Below are 16,382 nucleotides of genomic sequence, written 5' to 3'. Positions count from 1 at the left end.
ATGCTCAGTCTGTATGCTCAGTTTCATTTAGCCAATCTACATTCATCCTTTTATTCAAAAACTTTCAGATTGATGAAGTAAAAAATATAGGAAACCTCCCATGCCTAGAAAAGGTGGTCTTATCCAGCAATCCGTTGAGCATCATCCCCGATTACCGGACCAAAGTACTTGCTCAGTTTGGGGACAGGGCCTCAGAGGTAAGCCACGGTGTACTTCTTCCTTTGAAGCTGGCACTTGAAAAAATCTTTTTTAAAGCCTGGTGAGGAAAGCAGTGCGAATGTTCTAAAAACCTGATGAGTTTTTAGTGTGCATTGGAGAAGATCTGTAGAGAATGAAACTGTATTAACATTATTCGACTATGCTCCTGGATCTAAATGAAAGTTTACCCTGTCTTCATTGGGTAACAGTATGTTAATATTGAAACACAGTTGTGCTTAAAAGGGTGCTAAGCTTACCCAGCATTTCTGAGTTTGCATTAAATTCATATGTTAGAGCAAGGTCTAATGTGACAATTGTTTTTGTGTAATGGTTACAAAGATGCACATAGTTTGCATTAAGGTAAGATAATTTTTGATTATTACATTAAGAAAAATAAATTGCAGAGCTGCCTTGTTTTCAGTATTTTTAGATGTTTTAACATTTTTTAGGTCTGCTTGGATAACATTGTTACCACAGAAAAGGAACTAGACACTGTGGAAGTGCTAAAAGCTATTCAAAAAGCAAAGGAGGTGAAATACAAACTGAGCAACTCTGATAAAAAGGTGAGTTTGCTGTGAGAGGAGTAGAACGTGCTGCATATGAAAAGACTTCTACAAATTAGATCTAAGTGGAATTCATGAAGCTTTCCTTAGCACTAAAGTTTTTACGCTTTCTTTGTGCTTTAATGTGGTATGAACTTTTAACGTTGCATCTTTTTCCTATTTAGTTTTCAATGTAATTTCAGTAATTATCTGACTTTCCTTTTTGTGCTGGCTTGGGAGAAAGGAAGCAGGAGGAAAAGATAAAATGACTTAATGGTGTACACCATGAATATGCAGTTGACTTTAACAGCCATATTTTACATCTTGTACAAGTATTGCAGAGTTGTGATTTTACTGCTTGTGTTGTAGAGCACTGAAATGACTTTCCCAAACTTTCTTCTTGTGGGTATTTAGTGGGAAAGAATCAGAAATCTGAATCCTCCTTGCCTTCTCTCGTGTGTCTGTGTGCTGTGTAGCTGGTTAGTCTTGTTTTGGTAATAAACTTATTATCAGAACCTGTTGTGATACAGTGTAGAAATCCTGTTTTCATTCTCTTGTGGTTTGTGAAACTCACTGCTAGTTTTGTCAATACAGTGATTAGTCGGTGATCAGAATGACTTCTCTAAATGAATTCTTAGTGGAATTCCACTTAGTGTGAAAATAGAAACTTCAGAGGATGTGACACACACCACCCCATGCCCCCTCCAACCACCACCACCCCCCCCAAAAAAAAGCTGGCACTAACTTTCCTTTTACTAAAATTGAGAAAGCTTGTGTAGACTTATTTTAGTTCAGGATCTAATGTGTCCTATGTATTTAGGTTTTTTTCTTTAATCACTGCGTACTTTCTTTATTAGATCAGTGAGGACTCCAGGCTCACTGCTGCCAGCTCCAAATCAAACTGTTCTTCTCTTACTGTTCGTCCTTGCTCTCCCTCTCTGCCTCGTCCTGTCAGCTCCAGCCAAGGTAATCATGTATGTATCGTGCTGCTGGGCTGAGCCTCTTGGTTCTGCTTTTCTAAGCTGCATTGATATACATGAATATTATGTGCATGGATATAGGGCTTATTAAGACAAAGCAGAAAGACCTGGTAGTATTGGCTTAGAAAGTGGAAGTTGTATGTGGTCAGCAAAACTGGCCTGTTGTTCACCGTAGTGTTAATTAACTGTAGTGGAAGTTTGGGTACAGGACTTCTTTTACTGCATCATCCTGCAGAAATCACCAGCAGAGGACTATGTATCTTTTCCTGGTTTAGATACATGCCTTAATGGAAAACCATGGCATGTATAGACATGTTTTCAAATTGCTTCTCTACCTGTTCTTGGTCTGCAAAATGGGAGGTCAAGCGGCATCTGTTCCATTATTGCTTTTTTGCAAGAGCTGCATTTCTGTCGAACCAGAACGAAGACAGAAAAGGGACATGAGTAAAAGGCAGTTGTGGGATTTAGTGCTCTGGCTGAGCCTGTGATTTCAGCACATCTGTTGTGCTCTAAAGCACCCGCTGACCTTACCTGAAAATTATTTTTACTGTATGTTTCAAATAAGCGTGCCTGTTGCATTAGGAACTTAGAAGAATGGCTTATCTTTCATCTTTTACAGGAGCCCATAGGACTGTCTTATGTGAATATTCATTTGTGACTGAAGAGATAGATACCTTTTTTTGGCTTTTGCCTGATTGAAAACTTTAAGTGCAGTAGGATACGAATAGTGGGAGAAGACTTTGTAACCATTTAAAAGAGCAGGGATTATATTCTCAATAATTCAGGGTGGAACAGCTTACTCTTCCCAATAAATCGGTGGATTGGTGCATGGGGGAGAAACATTCCTGAAAAGCTTGATCTTTGAAAAAAGTCCATTGCTGTGATTTCTGCAAAATCAGTAGAGGTTTCTTAGTTCACTCTATAAAAATGAAATTGTTGTGACAGCATTTTATTGAAGGACAGACAACTTAAATAACAACTAAATCTATATCTATGTACTTCATTTGCCTTTGTAGCCCTTCTAGATCACTCTTCATCTGCAGATAAAATGCTAGTTTTTCCGAAATGAAGTCAATGCTTGCTTTAAAGTATTAAGCATTTAAGTTACAGGATTGAGACAGCTTGTCTATCTAACAACCTGCAGTTTTATACAGGACTAGCTGTAAAAATGCATGCTAGCAATCACTGTGACTGTTTAAAAGTTACTCGTCAATAGTCTTTTTCTATTACAGTAAATGTTTAGGAGCAAATGAGTCTTGGGAGAAAAAAAAAAATCTAGATCTTTCTTTCTGAAGTACTTGGGAATTTTATAGAAAGACTGGTATAAGATTCAACATTTATTTACTGTAGTCCTTTTCCATAAGGTTCCTTTAGTAAAATCTTTGGGAAGGCTTTTATAAATAATGGGAAAATGTGAGGACTAGGGCAGGCTATTTCTCAGCTTTAACAATAAAAATTGATTATTTGCTACATATCTAGCTATCAAGGGCTGTTTTCAAAATACTGATTTTGAGAAATCTATTTAAAAAAATGGAAATATGCTAGGCAATTAGTTTCACTGTTAGACCTTAAATCATGAATAATGGAATTAATTTCCTGATATGCTATTTCTATGAATTGTTTTCTCTGCAGTTTTTCTAGACACCATCTGTTTCCGTAACATATTATTCAAATTAAATGTCACTGGCAAATGGCTTATGGAAAAGATTAAATATTTATATAGGAAACAGAAAACCAAAAATAATGCTGTCATGTTCCGTTTTTCCTGTCAATTTGAGTTTCCTTCTTGCTAACACAGTATTTTGTTAAAGTAATAAATACCTCTTGTGTTTCCTCTGACTATGAGATGGTTTGATGTAATCTACTAAACTTTACCATCAATCCAGAAAGATACATACAGGAGTTCTTATGCTCAAGCCAGAAACATATCCACTTTTTAATTCTGTTGTTTATTTGCACATTTACATACTTGAGCTGGCTGGCTGGCTCAGTGGTAATACTGAAAATTTATTTGCTCTGTTGTGTCGGTGCAATGCTGTGAATACCAAACAGGCAAAAAGTCAAATGTCCCTGAGAATGTTGGCTTATATGCACTTACGGTAAGTTTTTGCTGATGATTCAGCTTTGAACCCATCAAAAAGGTTCCAAATAAGGCGAGATAATTGTCTGGAGTGGCATTTGAGGGACCAGACCTTCTGACTGTAGTTGAAGGTTTTACACTGATACTGTACTTGTTCACTTGAAGCCTACAGAAGTTTGAGAGAATACTACAACGCTAAAACTCTACCTGCTTTTGTTTTGTCCTGGCTATTATGTGAAGATATCCTTTAGCTTTAATGATTTATGGTCAGATCTTGATTATACAATTTTAATGCCACTTGTTTGGCAGATACTATTAGACATTCATTTTGGTTTTATTTCAGTGATTTTAAGAGCTGTTTATATTTGTTCTAGAAATAATTTGTGAAGAAACAGTCCTAGCCAGCAGTTTTTTGCAATCCAGTGGTTCGACTCCTACAGACCATACAGTTCCCCAGAGATGCTTTGAAATACCAGACTCCAGATGTAAAAATCAGGTAATTGCCATCCTTCTGTTTATTTTATGGTATTTTTAAAAGTGTTTTTGCAAGCTTATTTCTGATTTTAAACTTCTGTTATCATAGTAATCTGTAGCAAAGGTTTTTTGATTCTCAGAGCTATTATAATGGAAAAGGAGGTAGCCCCAAATTTCAGTGAAGGGGTTGATCCACCTTGTAAATTAAATGCATGATCCAAGTTTACCAGGGTTGCAGAGAATTGTTGTCACTATGTCATGACTTCGAGATGTTTACCCAGTATTAGTATCACATCATTTAATATCCACTTAGATACTGAGTATAAGACTCCTATCTTATCTTATTACAATATTGTTTTTTGGAAGGCGATTCTCTTGCTAGTAGAGTGGAAGAACCTTCTCCCTGTCAATAGGTAATGGCCTTAATTTGTCTCCTTCAAACTCCTGTTTGATAACTTGTGTATTGTGATTTCATTTCTCGTATTGGAAACACTCTTCATGTGCATGGCTTCAAGGAATGAGACAGTGAGACTTGGGGGAATTTCTTCCTTTGCTACCAGTGTAGTTGGTCTTTGTCAAGTTCCTTTACCTTTCTGCCTCACTTTACACTACTTTGGTAAAAATTTGTAGTGTGCTGAAATGTCTATGGGTCACAGGTTGGATCTGTTCTCAAGTCAGCAGCAGAGTTCATTCTCTTCCTGCCTTAATTGAATGCCCAACCTAAAGTAAACAGTGTTTCAGGATCCTCAAAGGATAGCTGTTCAGCTGCCCATGAGTACAACAGTCAGGATTTTGCAGTGAGTTGGCTAGCTTTAAAAAGTGGGAGCCAACATTAACTTTGCTTTTCATGTATGCTGAAGTCTGACAGCAGCTGTAAGTAGTTGATAGCTTCCTGATGTTTTCTTCTCCTTAGGCACCTGCCTCTCTATTGGATTCACGCAAAGAGTATGGAAGCGGTCATCATATGTGGTAAGCTAGATATCTAAGTTCTGGCTTAAATCCTTGTTAGCTTTTGGGTAATAACAGTGAATGCTGCATTTTTAAACCTGGCCTTTAGGGCAAAATGGTCTTTCATTGTATACTGCCTCTGGTATTTTTCCAACCAAAATCAATTTCATGGTGTAAAGTGTTTTTAACCTTTGAACCCTGGTTCAACTGGTACTACCAGTTGGTAGTACCAACTACCATGCAGTTGGTAGTTTCAAAACCAGCAATAGCTGTATTATAAAGGGCTTTAACTCATAAGGATATGCTTATTTGGGCTGGGAAATGGAAAATGAGTTAAACATTTTAGTTTTTACTTTCTATAGAGTTACATGCTACCAGCCTTTAAAATCAATGGCTGTGTGCAGTACAAAGATGTTTTACAAAATTACACTGACTTAACTGTAGTAACAAGAGTAAACATCAAAGTTCTGAGAAGCAGCACTATGAATTGTAGGTAGCTATGACTGTTTTTAAACTCAAGCTTGTACTTACTGTGGCTTGTTATCTCTTTTGAAGTTTGGATCGTTCAGAGGAAGAACACTGTGCAGTGCCTGACCCCTGTAACACCGTCATCTTGCCTTTTAATTGTATGTCATACACTGCCACAAACCAAGATTTTATCCAGCACCTTTCTGCCTTGATAGTGCAGACAGTGCAGAGATCACCCCTGTCCTTTACAGAGGATAAAGGAAGCCTTCTGGGTGATTCCAGAACCACAGACAAAGAAGATGGATATTTTGAAATGGGACTTCATGAAGGAAATCAGACCTTTGAGTTCAGCACTACTTCAGATACTCGGTCATCTGACAACATAGCAGTGGAGAGTGTTGACATAGTCAAAATTCTCTGGAGTTTTTCTATTCACATTCATAAAGGACTCAGGCAGTTTGCTTCCTGTTTGGTTTTGACTGATGATATGCTAGCTGTGTTTGAGATTCCTCAGCAGGAATTGAGAGGAAATTGCCAGCACATCTCTTCTGCCTTGAAATTAACGCTGTGTTTTCCATTTACTGATCTAACAGAATTTGGCTTTCTCCTGCCAGAAATCTGTTTAACACTGAAGCTGAGAAACAGTGACAACTGCTTGTTTATTGTTTCAGACTCCCAGAATCTTCAAGACTTTTATTCCTGTTTACATATGTGTTGCTCTCAACACTGCACATCAGTGTTACCAAGCTCCACATTGTACTGTGGAAAAGCAAACCTCCAAGAATTTCTCTGTCAGCTTATGGATGTGAATTGCATTTCAGCAGAAGATGTTGAAATAAAAGGTTGTTTCCCAACATATCTTGTTTATGGGAATAAAACCAACGTTCAGAAAATCTTGCATCAACCAGAGTCAGCTGGCAATAACAAAGAATGGTCAAAAAATACTTTGTGTTCTGCACTTTATTCGTCAGTGTATAAATCTTCTGACCAGGGTCCCTGTGTGGTCCATCCGTGTTGGATATTTCTAACACCCCAGCATTTGTACATAGTAAAGGTGGATTTCAGTTTACTGCCAGGTAAATGGGAAGGCACAGAAGACTTGGAAAGTGTATTTAAGCTGAATAGGATTCCGTTAGCATCACTTGTGTTGCATCCGACTCATGGTTCCATCCAGCAGAAGGGTTCATTTTTGGATGGGCATGTGCTGGAGTTGGTCGTTGGATACAGATTTGTTACAGCAGTGTTTGTTCTACCTCATGAGAAATTCCACTTCCTAAGAATCTACAGTCTTTTAAGGACACTCCTGCAGGATGTTAAGACTATTATTATTTTCAAAGCTTCAAACAAATCAGATGCTGTAAGAAATCATGTTGTGGAGGCAAACAGACATGGTCAGTCAGCAAGGTAACAATTCCCATAAAAGATCTGTTGCATGGTGCTGAAGTTAATGTGGCCTAGCCAGTGTGTGTACCGTTGTTGTTGTAATTGTTTTTGGCCTGTAGTATTGAAGTACTTTTTCATTCTGGTAGTCTGTAGTATGTGTGAATGGTTAGCCTGGGCTGTACCTGTCTACCTTTTCTATTTGTTTCTGTTTTGTTTTATGGTTGCAACATAAAATGTGTTTTCTTGTGGAAGGAGACTTCCTATTTCATGTGCTTGCAGGCTTAGGTTGTGGCAGATTGACAGCTATGCTCAAGAGAAATCATTTAAAGTAAACTATTAAGAATAGAAGTTGCCTGTTCCTAATTTCTGAATGAAATATAAAGTACTAATTTTTATAGGGGAAGAGCTGTGCATTTCCTTAAATTTTGATTTAATGTGTTTTCTGGATCTCTTCTAGCTTTTGCAAGCCTCATCTGACGCTGTCATCTTTATATCCATCTGAATTTCTTATGCAGAAGATAACGGAAGATAACCAGATTCCTGTTCACCTTCAGGTTTCTGTGTCTCTGCAGTATGTGGCTGGGCTGAAAGGAAATGCCCTAGTTGAGTTTTTCCATGGCAACATTGCAGAGGTATTGTACCTAGCCCAGGTGTATAAAAAGATGCCTTGTGGCCTTTCAGTACTAGACAATAGTTTAAAAAGAACTTTCCTGATCAAATTTGAAAACAAGAGTTAGGCTCTGTGAAACCTGGAAGCGTTTTGGTCAAAAACCTGTTTGTGTTACTCCATTTTGGGTTCCCTGCTACAGCGATTGGGATCCTACCAGGCATACTTTGCCTTCAGGATCCTTGGTGCAGAACAGGAGAGTATATTTATTAGTGTATGTCTTGAAGATATGATTACTCCAAGAATGTTCCTCTTTTTTCTTTAAAGTGGCAAAAGGAAAGAAAATTACTGGAGTGGAATTATTTTGTGATAGTATCTAGCTAAATCAATAAATAAGTGTCCTGACTCCTTTGTCTATTATGGGTACATGAATACTACATAACATGCGCATGGCTGTAGGGGCTCCAGAAACATGAGCAGATAAACGTAATTTCTGAATAACAGATTTATAGTCTGTGTTGGGAACATCAGATTTAAAAGTACAAATCTTACCTTTAAATTCATGATGTGGCTTTTTAAGTGATTAAATCATTGTGGTCTGAGTACAAATGACAATTGAAAAGATTACCGAGGAATAGAAACTTTTTTTTATTCCCTTACCTCACTTCCAAATCTTTTAAGTAAGCACAAGTTATAAGTTTTGCTTCTCTTTTTACATCAGGAGAAGCTGATAAAGAAAGCAGGTCACTCACTTGAGGATTCACAGTAAGCTCATCAAGCTAGAAGCTGGGAAGATGTGTAGTTGGAACAGCAGCTGCAGTGGCAAGCTGTGCTTCTGTCCTCTCTCAAGGATCTTTGAATCCAACCCCTCAGTAGCATCTGAAGGCTCAGTAGACTTGTTGAGGCTTGGGAAGGCACTGCTCATCTGTTGATTAAAATTTTGGCTGCAGTGTCTGTTCTAGGAAGTCTGTCTTGTGCACTAGATGTTTTTTCTTTTCTAGTTTTGGTCAGAAAACAAGAAACAATTAGACCACAACAGAAAAATAATTTTCTTCTATAAACAAAAGACATTTTCAGTAGACCGCTATTGTGTTTACCTCAAAGCTGCTGTGTTTAGCAGCTTTGAGGTGAACTTCTGCTCTTTGACTATAGCATGGTAGGATACTTGACTTTGAAATTGTTTTTCTAGTAGTCTAAAGTTGCCTCTAAGATGATGAAACTATCTGAAATATCAGTGTGCAAGTGATTTATGAAATACAATTTACATCTTAGGTGGAAAATGAGGAGTTGAGACATCTCATGTGGTCTTCAGTTCTGTTTTACAAGACTCCCAATGTGGAAGTGATGGCTTGTGTGCTTCTCTCAACAAAAGCTATTTACTTTCTGTTGGATGATTCTTTCATTCATGCTGATGAGCACCAGTCAGGTAAGATAGCTATTTTGATCCTTTAATAAGGTTACCAAATTAGTTCCTGTCTGCGTGTTTGTCTTCAGCTTAAGTACCAGTTTTGGTCGGTACTCTTACTTGGACCTCCTAGTTGAGGGAGAGTGGTGGCGCAGTTTGCCATGTGCAGAGTACTTGCGTGAGGCTTTTATGTTCAAAAAAACAGGGTCTTGAGTCATGGCTGCTTCTCAAACAGACCCTTCCATGTGCCATTGTATCCATGCTTTTTGCAGATGTCATTTCATAGTCCCTAGCATCACCTGGGCAGCTAAAGGCCCTTTCATAACCAAAATGGTAAGTGAATGGTAATGAAACTCATGGTGTGCATTCAATTCATGTGAGTGGTTTGTTAATGCATCTGCTGATTTAAATCTGATGTGATGGCTACTTCAAGAAATGCTGCTAACAAGGAGATTTGGTTGTATTTGTTGCTTGAGAACGTATTAGCCACTATTCCCACCTTCTTCCTAATTTCTTCCTTCAAGTGTGATATAGGTACAAGATTTTAATATGAAAATTATTCTTATGGGAAGAAGATTCATTTTTTCTTTTGACTTTTTTATCATATATCATTTTTCAACAGATTTTTGGAACAAAGAAAACTCAGATTGTGAAAATAGTTCTTTCCACCTCTCTTGCTGCTTTGTGCTAAAACTTAATGACCTGCAGTCAGTAAATGTTGGCCTGTTTGACCAATACTTCCGAATTACTGGTGAGTACATCTTGTGCTTTAAGTTTTTCCAGTTCTATTTTGTCTTGTCCTAGATGGATACCTGTCTTTATTTTATTGGTGAGATGGAAGAGTATATTTTGTTGCTTCTTTTTCTGAAAAGAAATTAAGTTAATGTAACACTGATGGTGCTGTACCAGTAGGCTGATAATACTGTATTGCAACATCTTGTAATTGAGGTAACTGGGAAGCTTAATATCAATGAATTAATTGGTCCCAAAAGTGCTTTTAAAAATTCTCCTGTCTTAATGACACATCAAAAGGGAAATCTAAAGACTTTCTTGTTGTTCAGAGGCTTTGGCTTGCAATAAAGAGTAAAATCAAGATACTGTCCACATTGCAAAATGCATAGTTGATGGTTGACTCTTTGGATGGAAAATGAGGCCTTGAAGTTTATCAAAGGTAATGATGTCAACTTAAAATTTAATGGAAATAACGTGGGTAAAGTTTCTGGGCTGGTGTTTTGCCTCAGAGTCCCACTACATGTGAGCCATACATTCCTGTGTTCTAAAATGTCTTCTAATTGTGTTGAGATCTCGATGCAGGGGGGAAACTTCCCTTGTGGAAATGATTTAAAGTGACCTTACATATAACAAGTTCACAAAGAAAACTGAGGGCAGTTTTTTCTGTAAGATAAATTGTAATAATAGATGATAATAAGGGTGAACCCCTGTAGCAATAGTCAAACAGTTAAATCGTAAGTGTACATCATATTATAATTTCTCTTGAATTAAATTCTTTATTTTTGAGGGATTTGTAAGGATTCTATTATTCTTTTCCAAGGATTTGAAAGCTTTCTGAATAATGATGTGTGTTTTCACAAAAAATAATCCTTGCAATAAATCTTTTTTGGTGACAGCTGTATGTTGCTTGAAGAAATTATGATAATGTCACATACAGATTTGTGAGTGGTTTATATTCTGTCTTCTTTTCAGGACATTCTGCAGATCATATAGTCACCTGCCTGACAAGAGACAGTTACAACACTCACACCTTCATACAGCAGCTTATGGCTGTTCTGACATTGCTTGCACGTACACCTTCACCTGAACCAGTAGATAAAGACTTCTACTCTGAATTTGGGAGTAAAAACACAGGTAAGTGGTCTTTTCTACATGTCATGAGTTATTTGGGCATCATCTAAAGTGTACTGATTAAAAACTCTTTTGAGGGAAATTTAGGCATCAATTGTTTCCTATTTGATACTTTAACCAAACTCCCTGACTTTAATTCTTACATGTGCCTTATCTGAATGGAATTGTTAAATATAAACAGTCTTGCGCATGTGAAGTTAGTGATGGCTTCTTGAGTCCAGCAGAAACAGCACTTCCTATACAGTATTTTCAGGGGTGTACTAGTGTAGCTCCCACTGCAAGTTTCAGCCTAACCTATGAAGTCTTGTAAGTCATCAAAGAACAGTGAAGGTAACAAAGTCTGAAGGTTACATTTTTCCTCACTTGGTCAAATAAAAGAATCCTGTCATTCTGTGAGAATGTAGTGAAGTGAAAACTAGACTTTTTTTAAGGTGTATTAGGTTCAATGCCAATATCAAGTGAAACATTTTTGCTTAGAATTCTGAAGCCAGTTGAAGGCACGAAATAAAATGGCATTTTCCTGAAGAATGATTGTTATTGTTACTGTTTTAAGGAGAAGCTGTGTAAGCCCAAAAAGTTTAAGGTTTGGTGGGAAGTCATATCTTTTATTAGACCAATTGATTTATGTGAAAAAAGCAGGCATGCTTCCTTCAAGCTTTACGTTGTATTTCAAGACTTACAGGGAGTGAAGGACTGCAGTGTCACCTCCTGCCACTCCAGAATGTAGCATGGAGCAGAGGAATGTGCTCATCCAGTAGGGTTATAAAATCAATTCATGTAGAGTCTTCTTTTTCTTTTTTTGTTTTAATTTCTGCCTTTTCTGTCTGCTTAAAAGAAGCAGGGGTTTTGTTTGTGTTCAGTAATCTGATAATGCTTCCTGTGAGTTCAGAACTGGGGAGTGGGAAGGAGGCAGAGGACGTCAGCGGGTAGAGAGGTGGCTACTCTCTGATATGAGAATCCAGCTGTACTTCCTTTAACCTCTTCTGCCATTGCCCTGAACTAGTTATGTGGTTAGAAATTTGCAGAAAAGTATGTTGGTAATGCAAGAGAGACTCCAGTAGAGATCTGCAATTCAAATAAAATTATTCCAATATTGTATATAAGTAAAACCATATATGAATAGATACAAAACTTGAATTCTTCCACCTGCAGCCAACTGTCAAAGGTTGTTGCTTATCCTAATGCATTAAGAAAGTATTGTATAATACTAAATGGAAGTATAATAATGTATGTTTCTTGCAGGAAAAATGGAGAATTATGAACTGATTCACTCTAGCAGAGTAAAATTTATTTATCCAAATGAAGAGGAAATTGGGGACCTTGCTTTTCTAGTGGCAGAGAAGATGGATGGTTTGACTAATCTTCAGTCCCTCAACATCCTTCTGTATGTGTTGGCATTTCAAGTAAATCATGTCGAAGGATCTGCCCAAAACACTAGTTCGCTTCAACCTAAAACACTTATATTAACCAGCTCTGATTTGTTCCTCTTTGATGAAGATTATATCAGTTACCCACTACCTGAATTTGCTAAGGAACCACCAAAGAGAGATAAGTATCAGCTTGCAGATGGAAGACGAATCCGGGATTTAGATAGAGTACTTATGGGTTATCAGACATATCCGCAGGCCCTCACGTTTGTGTTTGATGATGTTCAGAATCAGGATCTGATGCAGAATTTAACACTGGATCACTTTGGAGAAACTGATAGAGCCCCAAAGGGAAATGCTAAACAAGAAGGCAGCAGGAGCAGAGAGGTCCAGTGGTACATCTTTATCCCAAGTGCAGAAAGCAGGGAGAAATTAATTTCATTGCTTGCAAGACAGTGGGAAATCTTGTGTGGTAGGGAACTGCCTTTGGAACTCACTGGGTAATTATTGCACAGCTAAGTGATTTCAGTGTCTATTATAAGGTAAAGCACAGTGTTTAAATAGATAGCGCCTGTCAAGTTCTGTTTTCTTAATAAGGAGCTGACCTGGACTCCCTTGCTCCCTAGTGCAGTGAACATTTAATAGTACCTAGAAATATTCCGAAGTGTTAACTGGGGACTGAACTTCTTGTAAAGTCTATTTTTTATGCAATAGTATATAGTGATAAAAACCATGAGACATCCTGGGAAACTGTATGGAAAAATTAAGGAGTCAACACTAGATATGCTGTTGTCTAGGGCTGTTAAGGTTTCCGCTATTTTTCTGTATATATCAGTCTTGCTGTTCTATACAAATTCTAATGTGTAAATAAGGGTAAATGCTTGTGTATGTTCAAGTGCAATGTTCTTTGTACGAGAAGTATTTTGGGTATGCTGCTAATGCTTATTATTTAATGATCTTACAGTTTTATATAAGTTTTTGTTTGAGGCCAAATGTAATTATTTGCTGCCAATCATGAACTTAGCAGTAAAATTTGAGCCACAAGCAGGTGACATTTTCATATGAAACTAGTTTCATGGGCATTCTTTTTCCTTATCCTAGGATAAAGAAGAATTGCCTGTTAAAGATCCGCTCAGTATCGTCTTGAAAGTGGAAATACCCAACATGGGTATATGAGTGTTTTGTCAGCAAATAATGAATTTGTATCTCTGAACACAAAGTCTTTCTTTTGCCTATTTTGTCAATACAAATAAAGTGTAATTTGACAGTTTTCTTTTGGCCTTGTCTTTATTCAAGTTTATCTTGTGTTTGCAGGATACCATATGGCAGTTCAGCACATACTATGTTTCTAGAGTGTATTGTAAAGTATGAAATATGCAGCAAGATGAAAGACGAAAATAGTTTATTCTACTATAGCAAGTTTGTACTGGTCCAGAAATAGAGCTGAGTCATGGAAACTGAGGATCTGCAGCTTCTAAACACAATTTAAGGAGGATTTATTACAAGTACTTGTGCTTCTCCGTCAGGTATTAGGGATTTGCTTTCCAAGCTGTCATCTTTAACTTGAGTATTACCGTGCCTAACAAGTTTTAGCTTCCCCCATGACAGTAAAATCCTTACTCACTATTATGAAGACAAATACTGAGACTTTGAAAAAGACTGTTCTATGTCCACTGGGATTAAGAAGGGAAGGACAGTTTTGATACACGTGCCAGCTGATGTTGCTTAAAACTGATGCTCCTTAAAAAAACAGAAAATTTTAGGTTGGAAGAGACCTCTGGAGGTCCAACAGTCAAGCTCGGAACAGGGCAAACTTCAAACAGATTGTTCAGGACCTGGTCCAAACAAGTTACGAGTTTTCTCCAAGAATGGCAAGTCCACAGTGGCACTGGGAATTTGGTGGTTCCATGGAGTATATTTCCATGCTGATGGGGAGCTTAGCTGTGCTCTTTGGGCTCCAGATGCCAGGAATGTTGCAGTGAGTGCAAGGATGACAAAGACACAGGAAGCCAAAGTCAAATAGTGTTGCAGGATACGGTGGACTTCCCTAAGGAACCAAAGAGGTGAGGAGCATTACTTGAGTGCTGCTCTGTTTTACAGTTTAGCAGAGGAAACCTAGCCCCTCTCAAGCCTAGACCAAACTGAACAATTAAGGTAGGTACTGTAGGCTTTTGGGGAAAGCTAAATTTTCCTGTACTTTGGAGATCATCTATTCCCTGGAATCTCAAGGATACTTATGTTTGTTTAAGGTTAATTGTCATTAGGTAGAAAAAACTAAATTCTAAAATAAAAATCCTAGGGATAAAATAATTAAAAGCTTAGGTCTTCATTAGTTCTTTCTGAAGTAACTCTTAATTACTTATTTGTAATTCTCGTAGGTAACACTTAAGAGGAGCCTGTGGCAACTCAAATAGTCTGATCTGCAAGCATTTGAGAACTGACCAGATGAACAGATCATTTGCAATATGGTTTATGGTTTAAGTGAATGCAACGGGAATCTCTAATGAGTCCTGTGGAACTGCCTAGGATTTGAGCCAACATGAATAGTTATCTCTGCCTCTCATGCTAGGGGTTATACTTGTTTCTGGATAAGTCAACCCTGCTTCCATCTTATTTGCAAGGCCTGTCCTGGGGGAAGCTTTGTGCTTGAGGTAGACCTGAGTTCTGTTTCTAAGCATCCTTTGTAAAGCCCAACTGTTCAAATGTATTTTAATACACAGTGCATATCATAGAATCATGTATTAGAATAAGCAAGGATAATCCCCTGCTTGTTACATAGTTTGGGCAGTCAAGGTCTCTTCAGATTTTATTGCAGCAAAATGCAGCTGTGATTAAACTTGAAATTCTTTTAAGTCCACAGCTGTTTAAAACATTAAATCTGTCCCTTTGGATCAGATTATTAATCCAGGAAACAGGTACAATTCCCCCTTGAGATCTTGGTAAACACTGATCACATTTTAAGATTAATGAAATGTTCAATAATTCGTTAGATAAGTCCTGCAGTATTTCTTGATTCTTCCATTAAGTATCTCATCTATGGTGCTATCAAAATTGTTTATTTTCAGGGCATTTTTTCAATGAATGATGTTTTCTACCCTGCCAGGTGAAGCATGGGCTATGCAAAGTAAAGTGTCTTCCCTGACGCTTTAGCTCCTGTTTGTTTTTACCAGGAAAAAAAACCCAACAAACAACCCAACCAAACCCAAAACAAGAAATCCCCCCCTCTTCTGCCACCAGATATCTGATCCCCTGCTCTTTTGCCTGTGCTAAAACCTGCTGGAGGTACGGTGCTTTGCTGGTGAAAATTTCTGTTCATTTAAGTGCAATGTTAAGCTGAAAAATTTTATTCACTGTCATTCCTCAGCACCAGCCTGTCGTCTTTATTGTCTAATTCTAATGCAATCTTTTGTTTCTAAATGTAGGGATTTATTTAAATGAGTTTTCCTTGAAAACGCACAATCCTTCATCTTGAACTTTATGAGTGGTCTGATTATTTCATAAAGATTTCTCAGCGATTTCCACAATTAGTTTCTACAGAAAGTTCTGCCAAATGAATTAGCTTTGTAAGCAGTTGTGGTCACAGAAATCAAGACTGTTTTATTCCTCTCTTTTTGCAAGAGTGCTATGAAACCCTGCGTATGTATTTCTATTTCTTTAGTAATCCTTTACATTCAGACCTCTTACAGCTTCCAACCCTTGTTCAACATTAAGACAATATCTAAGAAGCTAAAGTTATGACCAGATGCATGCGTAGGCAGGTGGGGAGATGTTTTTCAGGGAAGTATTTCCTAAACCATCTTAGACTTCCATATTCTGGCTTTGCAGCTGTTGTAGATGTGTGCCACCCTAGGAAGACCCATGCAATTATTTATGTTCAGTGTCATCTGCTGAGGATCTGGCCAAAGGTTTTAAAACTTCCCTTGTATTACAATTGAAAAATTGTAAATTAATCTCATTGGGAGGGAAAGTAAAAGAGGTGCTGACCTGAGCTAAACCCTGTTTTCTTTGCAAGAAGAAATGACAGCATGACCTGCATCCTGTCTGTCCTGTGTCCATTCCCGTACTGC

At 37.7% G+C, this 16,382-nt stretch overlaps 1 protein-coding gene across 2 annotated transcripts in view; it reads left to right on the top strand.

The window, feature by feature from the left end:
* The window catches only part of NISCH (nischarin), a 32,431-nt gene extending 18,846 nt beyond the window's left edge, over positions 1 to 13,585 (top strand). Inside the window, exons 11-21 of one of the 2 annotated variants that reach the window (XM_076346183.1) lie at positions 69 to 197; positions 648 to 761; positions 1,598 to 1,706; positions 4,175 to 4,296; positions 5,188 to 5,243; positions 5,778 to 7,094; positions 7,531 to 7,705; positions 8,953 to 9,106; positions 9,708 to 9,836; positions 10,790 to 10,951; positions 12,191 to 13,585. In XM_076346183.1, coding sequence (XP_076202298.1) covers positions 69 to 197; positions 648 to 761; positions 1,598 to 1,706; positions 4,175 to 4,296; positions 5,188 to 5,243; positions 5,778 to 7,094; positions 7,531 to 7,705; positions 8,953 to 9,106; positions 9,708 to 9,836; positions 10,790 to 10,951; positions 12,191 to 12,819 — 3,096 coding nt within the window. In that variant the 3' untranslated portion in view covers positions 12,820 to 13,585. Of the gene's footprint in view, positions 1 to 68; positions 198 to 647; positions 762 to 1,597; positions 1,715 to 4,174; positions 4,297 to 5,187; positions 5,244 to 5,777; positions 7,095 to 7,530; positions 7,706 to 8,952; positions 9,107 to 9,707; positions 9,837 to 10,789; positions 10,952 to 12,190 lie in introns of those variants that run through there. The other variant, XM_076346184.1, reaches the window with a different exon arrangement.
* Positions 13,586 to 16,382: the final 2,797 nt, after the last annotated feature.

This window comes from Aptenodytes patagonicus, chromosome 8, assembly GCF_965638725.1.
Source record: "Aptenodytes patagonicus chromosome 8, bAptPat1.pri.cur, whole genome shotgun sequence".
Taxonomy (NCBI): Eukaryota; Metazoa; Chordata; class Aves; order Sphenisciformes; family Spheniscidae; genus Aptenodytes; species Aptenodytes patagonicus.
This window is presented reverse-complemented; position numbering and strand designations above follow the sequence as displayed.